Source organism: Phoenix dactylifera, chromosome 10, assembly GCF_009389715.1.
Source record: "Phoenix dactylifera cultivar Barhee BC4 chromosome 10, palm_55x_up_171113_PBpolish2nd_filt_p, whole genome shotgun sequence".
Classification (NCBI taxonomy): Eukaryota; Viridiplantae; Streptophyta; class Magnoliopsida; order Arecales; family Arecaceae; genus Phoenix; species Phoenix dactylifera.
Genome location: NC_052401.1, coordinates 7,734,574 through 7,745,265, shown reverse-complemented (window position 1 = coordinate 7,745,265; position 10,692 = coordinate 7,734,574). Strand labels below are relative to the sequence as shown.

General features: G+C 39.8%; 1 protein-coding gene across 1 annotated transcript; it reads left to right on the top strand.

The window, feature by feature from the left end:
• The first annotated feature begins 1,992 nt into the window (after positions 1-1,992).
• Positions 1,993-2,430, top strand: LOC120112238 (secreted RxLR effector protein 161-like). The gene has a single exon (XM_039131105.1). The coding sequence runs from the start codon at positions 1,993-1,995 to the stop codon at positions 2,428-2,430; it is 438 nt and encodes a 145-aa protein (XP_038987033.1).
• Positions 2,431-10,692: the final 8,262 nt, after the last annotated feature.

Genomic DNA, 10,692 nt, shown 5'->3' with positions numbered 1-10,692 from the left:
TCAAAAGGCGGCTATGGTAAAGATAAGCTTGAATAACATTTTTACTGTCAATATGAAATCAGTTTAGAATGTTGTTTTTAAAATTGAGAATTGATGAGTCCAATCTTTGGCGTTTGAGATATGTCCATTTGAATCACACGAGTTTGCAATTGTTAAGAGAAAGAACATGGTGATTGGACTTCCTCTAATTAAAAGGAAGAACAGAGTTTGTGAACGCTGCATATATGGAAAGATGCATAGACTTCCTTTTCCCAAGACAACTTGGAGAGCCCGTGCACCTCTTGAACTTGTACATGCTGATATCTGTGGGCCAACTCAAACTCCATCTTTGAGTAATAAACGATATTTCTTACTCTTTGATGATGATTATACTAGAATGATTTGAATTTATTTTTTTGATAAAAAATGAGATGCTTTCTCTACTTTTTTGAATTTCAAAGCTTTTGTAGAAAGAGAAAGTGGCTATCAAATGAAGACACTCAGAATTGATTGTGGAGGAGAGTTTATTAACAAGCCCTTTCTTGATTATTGTAAAGAAAAAGAAATTCAAAAGCAGCTCATTATCAAGCGCACTCCTCAACATGATAGAAAGAAAGAATCAAACAATTGTGGAGATGGCTCGAAGTATGTTAAAAGAAGGGACTTCCCAACAAATTTTGGGTTGAAGCTGTCAACAAAGCAGCTTATATTCTCAATCGCTCTCCAACTAAAGCCAATCGCAACATGACTCCTTTTGAAGCTTGGCATAACCATAAGCCGATAGTGAATCAATTTAAAATCTTTGGTTGCATAGCTTATGCCCTCATTTTCTCTCAAGGCAGGTACAAGTTTGACAAGAAAGGTGAAAAATATATTTTCATTGGCTATAGCAATAAATCTAAAGGCTATCGACTTTACAATCCAAAGACAAACCAACTTGTGCTATCAAGGGATGTTATATTTAACGAAATGGCAGCATGGAAATGGAAGGATGAAGTCACTCAAGCTCCTGCAACATTTAAATTTCTTGAGCCTGTTGCAAATCAAGAAGAAGTTCATTCTCGAGCATCTGAACCCTCTCAACATGAAGCTAATACATCTAGAAGCATGCCTCAAAGTGATGATTTATATTCAGAAACTCCTGCAAGAAAGTATTACTCGATAAGTGTTATGGATGAATCATGTAACGTGGCTCCTTTTACTTGTGAACCTCATTGTTTTGAAGAAGCTGCAAGAGAGGAAGTTTGGAGAAAAGCTTTGAATGAAGAAATGGCAAGCATTAAAAAAAATCGTACTTTGGAGCTTGTGGACGTTCCAAAAGGAAAAGAGGTGATTGGTTGGAAACGGGTTTACAAAACTAAGTATAATGAAGATGGTAGTATACGAATGCATAATGCTCGATTGGTATCAAAAGCCTATTCACCGCAGCCTCAGGTAGACTTCAATGAAACATTCTCTCCCGTGGCATGAATGGAAACCGTGCGAACGGTTCTTGCTTTGGCAAGCCAATTGGAATTACAAGTGTTTCAGCTCGATGTTAAATCAATATCTCTTAATGGTGAACTAGAAGAAGTCTATGTCAAGCAACCACAAGGCTATGTGGTGAAAGAAAAAGAAAAAAAAAGTATATCGGCTTCGCAAGGCTCTTTACAGGTTAAAGCAAGTTCCCAGAGCATTGAATAATAAGATTGATTCCTATCTTCATCAAAATAGATTTGAAAAAAGTCAATCTAAACCATCACTTTATGTGAAGAAAATAGGAGCAACAGATTTTTTGGTTGTTTGTCTCTATGTTGATAATCAAATCTATGCGGTATTGATGCTAAAATGATAAAACCATTCAAAGATGCAATGATGAAAGAGTCTGAGATGATAGATTTAGGGATGATGAAGTATTTTCTTGGAGTTCAAGTGAAACAATCAAAAGGAGAGATTTTTATCTCTCACGAAAAATATATTGCAGATTTGGTCAAATGTTTTAATATGACATTTTGCAAACTAGTGGCAACACCTATGGCTCTCAATGAGAAATTGCAACAAAATGATGGGGCAGAGAAGGCTGATCCAAAAGTTTATCGAAGTCTTGCCGATTCCTTGATGTATCTCACAAACGCAAGGCTAGACATACTACATTATATAAGTCTAATTTTTAGATTTATAAAACAACCAAGCAAGCTACATTTTGTAGCAGCAAAGAGAATTTTACGCTATTTACAAGGCACTAAAGAGTTTGGGATCAAGTATGTAAAGGAAGAAGATAGCAAATTAGTTGGTTTTACTGATAGTGATTGGGCAGAAAGTCTTGATGATCAAAAAAGCACATCGGGCTATAATTTTTGTTTAGGATCAGACGTGATCTCATGGAGTTCAAGGAAGCAAAGTTCTGTTGCATTATCATCAGCTGAAGCTGAGTACATAGCAGCAAATGAAGCTGCTCGTAAAGCTATTTAGCAAAGAAAAATTTTTACTGATTTGTAGCAAAAAGTTTTAGAACCAACAACCATGTTTTGTGACAATATATCAGCTATTGCTATGACTAAAAATCCAATTTTTCATGCAAGATCAAAGCATATTGAGTTGCATCATCATTTCATAAGGGATATGGTAAGGAAGAAGGAAATCTACTTAGAGTTCATCAACACTAATGATCAGCTTGCAGATGTTCTCACCAAAGTTATATCTTCTAAGAAGTTTGAGCAATTCAAGAGTCTTTGAAAAGTACAAATTAAGAGGGGTGTTAAGAAGTAATTTGTAATTTTCTAGAATGTATAGAAGATATTTTTGACTGAATGTTCTCTAATTTGGATGACTCTTTGTATTTCCTAGACTTTGGAACTTGTTGAACCAGCTAGAATGATGTCTAGGAGTTATCCTTATCTAATATAAATAAGTAGTTCATTATAGCAGCAGCTCTAATGTATTTGAATCATTGTAATCAGCCCCCATTTTGAATAAAAACATTCTACAGAAAATTCATTCTACTAGTGTTCTGTTTATCTTAACAACTATCAAGTCCTTTTCATCCCACTTTGCTTTCGTTGCCTCCAACAGCCTCTAAGTCCAGCTGCAGCCAGGGGTCCAGCCTGGCTGTTTAAAGAAATGCAGTTCACTGAGCTACAATAACTCTCTGATTCAGGAGAAGGCAATGCCTAGTGATAAAGCCCACCCTAAACTTTTCCTTGTTAGGTTACTTTGATTGGATCCTAGTTTGATTGATTTGGAGGTAGAGTTTTGGGTAGCATTCCTTCAGTTATTGCTTGGACTTCATTAATTTGGAGGTCTAATGGGAGCATGAAGATGGGAAGCGGATGCCCATTTTTCAACTTTAGTTTCTTTGCTTAAACATTACTAAATGATATAATTTTGCTTATTTAATGGATAAGACAAAGCTTACCTTGTTTTTCTTAGAAAAAAATTGAGAAACAATTCAGAACTTTGAAGCAATTTATGATTCTGTGATGCAATATTTTGATCTTTTCTATTTGTAAGATGTGCCATCTATGAGTTAGACATGTATGTTTCTTTATTGATTAATACACTTTTGTTAGACATAAAAAAAATTTTGATAGCATTATTGCTTGCTTTGTTTTCTCTCTTGTTAAATTGGAGTAAGGAATACCTGCACAATTGACAATTTACTCTAAGGACACAAAAAAGAATCCCAAAGTTTTTAAGTTTGTTGAATATTAAAAAAAAAATTCTTGTGTCTTAATGGTGTCAGTGTTATTTTTCTACTACATGTAAATTATAGGATAGCGATGAGGCAATATGTTCTTGTAATGACTAACTGGGGAGAGAAGTTTGAGCTTCATAATTATTCTTCTCGGATGAAGACATTTTTTCTCCCTTTTATCCCCTTTTTTTTGTATCATATGATATGATAATCTTATACATGGTTAGCCAATTGAAATTATAGAGCACTGGGGAAGATGGTTATAGTTTGATACTTTTCATGGGTAGTAATCATATCGATACACTTCGGAATTTATGTTGTATTTTCCTTCCGTAAAAGTTAGTCTTTGCCTGTAGATTGCTTTTATTTTCTATTGAAAGAGAAAAACACCTTTATTAGAGCGTGTAACTTCAATGCCTAGGATGTATTTAAGCGTGCCAAGATCTTTCATTGAAAATTAATCTTGGAGGAAATATTTAGTGGAAGCAATAGAAGAAGGATCACTGCGAGTAATGAGTATATCATCAACATAAACAAGCACAATGGCGATTTTCTCAGTTTACAGGCCATACATGGAGACGACTCCGACACAGGGACACTTCCTAGGACACCACTACGAACTAAAGTACTCAAACGATCACAAGACAGATGACCATGTAGACGATATCATAGATCAACCAAAGAAAAAGAGGAAGACACACCCACGCAAGCAAATCCAGTTGTCTTTGGATTTGAGGGTAAAGAGTAAATAAACAACAACTGATTGAGTGAAACTAGCCTGAAGTAGTGCAATAGAGAATTTGAAAGACCAGTTACGAGAGGCTTGTTTAAGACCACATAAGGATTTGTTGAGGCAAAAGACTAACTGTTCTCCTTTCTTCCCCTTTTGAGAAATCTAGTGGCAGTTGTGTGTAAACTTCTTTATGTAAATCACCATGAAGGAAGGCATTATTGAAATCAAGCTGGTATAGATACCATTGTTTGGCGGCTGCAATTACAATAAGACAATGAACTGTAACCAATTTGGCAACAGAAGCAAATGATTCATGGTAATATAGGCTTTCAGTTTGAGTGTAGCCTTTAGCAACAAGCCTTGCTTTATACTATTCAATACCACCATTGGACTTGTATTTGATCTTATATACCCATTTACATCTGATGGCATGTTTGCTTGGTGGAAGTGGTGTCAGGGTTCAAGTGTGATTAAACTCTAAGGCCTTAATTTTATCGGCCATAGCATCACACCAGTGAGCATGTTTCATTGCTGAGAAAAAGGACTTGGGTTCCTGAGAAGAGAAAATGGAAGCTAGAAAAGCACAGTGAAGGCTAGATAATTTATCACAAAAAAGATAATTTTAGAGTGGATACTTAGTACTTATAATCACTATGCCGCCTTTCTTGTCAACCGAACCTTGCATGCACTCTTCCCTTCCAACCGAGCCGTGCATGCAACCAATTACTCCCTGCCTTGCCTTTCTAGCCTCGGCTCGCCTTGCCCTTCTTGTGGCATTCCTTATGGCTTTTGTCGTGTCTCCATTAGTCCTCCCCCCTTTAAGACCGACCATGTCCTCAAGCTCTAGCTTGAGAAATTGCTCCTTGAGAACTTGGATCATCCTCGGCTGCAAGTCTTCTCCATTGAACCAAGGCTTCGGTTCTAACTTGGCCGCCTTTTCTTACTTGCCTATACTCCAATATCTTCTTCGGTTGAATATCAACCATTCCTTCCTAATCCACCATTGGCAAGTCATTGACAACCTTGCTTGGATCTCCAACTTTCCTCCTAAGCCATGAAACATGAAAAATCGGGTGGATGTGAATCCTAGTTGGAAAATCTAACTTGTAAGTAAGTTGTCCACACTTCTCCAAGATTTGATAAGGACAAAAATACTTAACCCTCAATTTGCTAAGAGCTGCCTTGGACAAAGCCTTGTGCTTCCTTGGTAGGTACTTAAGATAGACCCACTCACCCGGTTCAAAAGACTCAATGCTCCTTCTTTCGTCAAAGTGCTTCTTTATTTGCTCTTGAACCCTTGCCATGTTCTTCTTGAGCTCCTTGAAGACTTCATCTCTTTCTCTAAGCTCCATATCAACTAAGTCATTAGGTAAGCTCCCCACTTCATAGGTCACAAGTGTGGGGGGCGGCCTTCCATAGAAAGCCTCAAATGGTGACATGTTAATTGAACGGTGATACGAGGTATTATACCAAAATTCTGCCCAAGAGAAATGCTCCTCCCACTTCTTAGGATATTGGTGCATATAACACCTAAGATATTGCTCAAGGTCTGGATACGGCTCGCATCCTTCAGGTGTCGACTCGGCTTTAGTGTATCTAGGGCCGGCCCGAGCCTTAGGCGATCGAGGCGGTCGCCTAAGGCCTTGGGCCAATGGAAGGCCTCCGGGAGGCGAAAGGAGCAAAGAGATTGAGAGAGGGAGAGAGAGGAAAGTTTCTGTGTCTGACCGTGACCAAAAGGAAGCAAAGGCCCCATATAAAACGGGAACAGGAGCTGGCTACGAGTCTTCCCCCTTGATGGAAGGGAGGTGGAGAGTTTCCTGGCCTGCAGAGGGGCAATTTGGGAAGTTGGGGACAGTAGTTTTGTTTTGGGTGGAGAGAGAGAGAGAGAGGGGAGGGATTTGGTTGGCTTGATACACGCCTGAAGCCACTCTTATCTTTCATCCCTTCTCTTTTTTGGTTTTGGTCTTGGTTTTCCTTCCCTCACATTACCCCTGATCCAGCTGGGCCATCGGGAAGAAAGATAGGGGGATTGGAGATGGACTTCTTGGAAGGTGGAGATTCTTTTAATTTTCTCCTCTGGGTTTCTTCTCCCCTCTTGGGTGGTAGAGAGAGAAAAGGAGGGAGGGGGTTGAATGGCTGCTGTGCTATGATGTTGTAGTTGCTGCTTGAGTACTCACTTGAAGGGGAGATGGTGGGATGGGACTTTTATCAGTTTGATGGAGTGAATTTCCCATAATGCCCCTACTTTCTCTTATAGAGAGGTTCCTTTCTGAACAAATTCTTTTCTTTACCTTGACCATGAAGTGCCATGGGATGACCTTTTCCTATTCGGCTCTTGCTTGACATGGTAAACAGTATTGCCAAGCATTATCTCAGTTATTTAATCAGTTTCATGGCCCCTTTTTTAGAGAAATTACTTTTATGTGCTTTCATTTAAGAATTATATTAAATTGAAAAGGCTTTTTATCTATCTTTGTTAGATTCATGTATCTTTGTTGAAATAGTGTCCTTGATAGCTATCTATTCCCATATCTTTTTTTAAGTATTTTATATTTATTAAAAAAAATTATTATTAAAAAAAAGAGGTCTCATTCATTGGATTTGCCTTAGGCCCCCAAATGTATTGGGCCGCCCCTGAGTGCATCAGAAACTGACTTTCTATCTTTTCTCATTGAAGTCGACTCGATCACAGCTGGAGTCGACTCGTTCTCAATGTATCAGAAACTGACTTTCTGTCCTTCTTGTCGGAGTCGACTCGCTCACAGCTGGAGTCGACTCGGACTCAGAAGCTTTGAAAACTCGATCTCTGACTTGGTCCTCGGAGTCGACTCGGCCTCAACGGGAGTTAACTTGGTCTCAGTACTGCAGAAAACATTTCTCTTCATTCTTGTCAGAGTCGACTCGTCCATAGCTAGAGTCGACTCGGTATCAGTTGGCCTGGAAGCAGGTCTTCTGTCTTTTCGCAGGAGTCGACTCGCCCTTAGTCGGAGTCGACTCTGGCACTGTATCTCAAAAAATACTTCTCTGTCTTTGCTCTATGAGTCGGCTCGGTCTCAGTCGGAGTCGACTCGCACTCTGCACTCTGAAATTCTGCACTCTGCTAATCCATCAGGAGTCGACTCGCCCAAGCTGGGAGTCGTCTCGAGGGCGTGCCAGATAGCAGCCTTTGTGCCAGAGTCGCCTCAGAAATCCTTGGAGTCAACTCGAGTGCAGGACAAAGGCTAAAATAGTTCCAAACATTGTAGAAACTAAACTTAAAATCCCTGAACCACTCACTTGCACTTATTAGTATAATATGAAATATACTTAAGTACTTTGGGCTCATCAAAATCAAAATAGGGGAATAACAATCACTCAAGACTCTTTACATACTAACTTATCTCCACTAGCCACCTTGACCTCAAAAGGGTCAATATTAGTCAAGGATAACTTCAAATATTCGATCACCTTAGTGTTAATGAAGTTCAAAGATGAACCATTATCCATAAGAACCGTTACCTACATCTTGCTAATGTGAGCTTTGTATCCTCATGGTTTGTGGACATGCAACCCCATCCAAGGCATGTATGGAGATATAAGGCTCACCATGCTTGGCCTCATCATGCTCCTCCTCACAAGCTTCACCATGGCCCTCCTCCTCTAAGTCCGGCTCAATGAGATAAACATGCTTCACCTTGCACTTATGCCCCGGTGATCATTGCAATTGAAGCAAAGTCCCTTCCCTCTTTTTTGTTGCATCTCCTTCCATGTCAACTTCTTTATCCCCTCGATTAGTGGCTTGCCTCCACTGGTTGTATGCCCACTAGGACCTCCCGAAGAGAAGTCCTTGCTAAAATCCTTATTGGCCCCAAATTTTGAAGCAATAGGGGTTGTTTTCTTTACCTCAAACCGTCTCCTCCTCCTCAAGTCTTGAAGTTAATTATCCTTCATCCTTGCAATCTCCAAGGCTTGCATTAGTTTCTTTGGCTTCTTAAGCTTCACTTTAGCAACCAATTATCCCTTCAAACTGCCCACAAAAGACCCAATAAGAGCCTTCTCCGACCAGCCATGCACCCTAGTAGATAGGTGCTCGAATTTCTTTTGATAGTCCTTCAAGGAACCTGATTGCTTGATCTTCGAAAAAGCCTCATGGTAATCAACATAATCGGTTGGACCGAATTTCCTCATGAGATCTTTGAAAAACTTTTTCCATCTCAACTTCTCCCTTTGAGCTCTACAGGTCTTCCTCGTCGATTGCCACCATTAATTAGCCTTCCCTTCTAGGAAGTAAGCAGTTGTGCTATTTTACATATTTACAGACAGTGGCAAATCTTACAATAATCAACAACCAGGCTCACCAGTTGACATATTTCAGCCGGCAACACCTATCATGCCCCGAACCCAGCACCCGGGTCCGGTACGCGACCGGCCGCATAAGCCCTAGAGCAGTGCCCTAAAGATCATGCAAAGCCTATGATCAACAAAAATCCAACAAATCCATAATTAATTTAGTAATTCAAATAGACAAATCCGACATGTCCAGATAATCAATTTAGTTCATTTACAAAAGCTTTCAAATGTTCATCGACATCAAAGAAGGATAAACAAACTACTAGCTAATGACTCTGATATTTGCACTCTGCGCCCATCCCATCCAATTCTATGCATCCTGCAACTCTGGTAAAGAAAAAGAAGAAGAAGTGAGCTTTACAGCCCAGTAAGAATCCCAATACATCCATACCAACACAATAATAATATGAATTTGAAAACCACGACAAATCAATGCACATAATATAAAATCATATACCGGCTATCAAAAGCTCGAATAATCAGTATAAATATGTAAGTCAAATGTCAACAAAAATCCAGCCACTTAAGTGTGATACGTCATACGATATCTCAAAATCTTTAATTAATGTTTTCAATGCTTTTTCTTTCCATTCTCTATTAACTTGATCCGGATCAATTATTTTTCCGACTTTGGGCTACATCCCGGTCACATTTCCGGCCCGTGATGGGGCAATCGATAGTATCACATTTCCAGCCTGTGATGGGGCAATCGATAGTATTACATTTCTAGCCTGTGATGGGGCAATCCATAATATCACATTTCCAGCCTGTGATGGGGTAATCGATAGTATCACATTTCCAGCCTGTGATGGGGCAATCGATAGTATCACATTTCCAGCCTGTGATGGGGTAATCGATAGTATCGTATTTCCAGCCTGTGATGGGGCAATCAATAATAACGAGATAAGCCCAAAGTCTCTATTCATTTAATCAATTCGCAAACACACATCAATCCCTTTTTCCACATTATTTCCAACCTAGACTAACCATGTTCACATTTTCGACCCGTGACTGAGCAATCAATATAACATAGTTAGTCCATACCACCACATCCATAAATCCAATTATGCAGGTATAGGTTATACACATACATGCATTCATCATAATACCAATCACAAGTCAACACGATCAAAATATAATTTAATATAAAACTATTTTTGCTTTGTCTGTATCATAGCATATCAACATATATGGTGCAAAAATATTTATATCATGTAGGATTGGCGTACAAGGATTCTTACTTCTTTGCTGATAACGAGACAGACTAATTACCTGCCTATACCGCGATCTATGAATCGGAGTACATGAAACCCTACTCAACGACCCCTTGTCCAAAAGATTGCTCCCCTATAGAATCAAATCAACATCAAAATATATTCGAGGTATCCTACAACCCAGAACCCTCTATTGATCATCTAAAGGGTCCACTAGTATCTAACACCCCAGGACTATCCAGCTATCCTCTAGCCATGATCTCTCTGGATCAAGCTAGAGAAAGAAAACCTCAACTAGAAGAGAAAGAAATTAGAGAGAGAAATAATCCAAGCAGAGAGAAATTAGAGAGAGGAACTAATAAACAAGAGAGAGAACCTAGGAGAGAGGAGAGAGGAGAGAGGAGAGAGGAGAGAGAAAACTCTTCCTCCTTAAAATAGGGGGAACCGATCCATCTCCCTCTCTTCTCAAATTAGGGTGGCACAGCCACCAAGGTGCCCATCCTCGGCGACGACGGCCGACCAGTGACGGCCATCAACTGCGGCACCACCGACGACGATGGTCGGCCGGCACAAGAAAAAAAGAGAGTTGAAGAACCCAAAAAGATGGAGGATGATCTACGGCAAGTCGGTCTAGATCTTGGCCGGCCCGCTGACTAGCTGCCACCCAATCTTAGGGATCCTCGACGGCCGCAAAACCCAGCCAAACTCGGCAGCCGGTGGCGGTGGAACAAGGAAGAGAAGGGGCCAAGCAGAGTACTCTATTT

Bases quoted from the DNA above. Each gene is read 5' to 3' on its own strand.
- LOC120112238 (XM_039131105.1), top strand. From the start codon at position 1,993: ATGGCTCTCAATGAGAAATTGCAACAAAATGATGGGGCAGAGAAGGCT.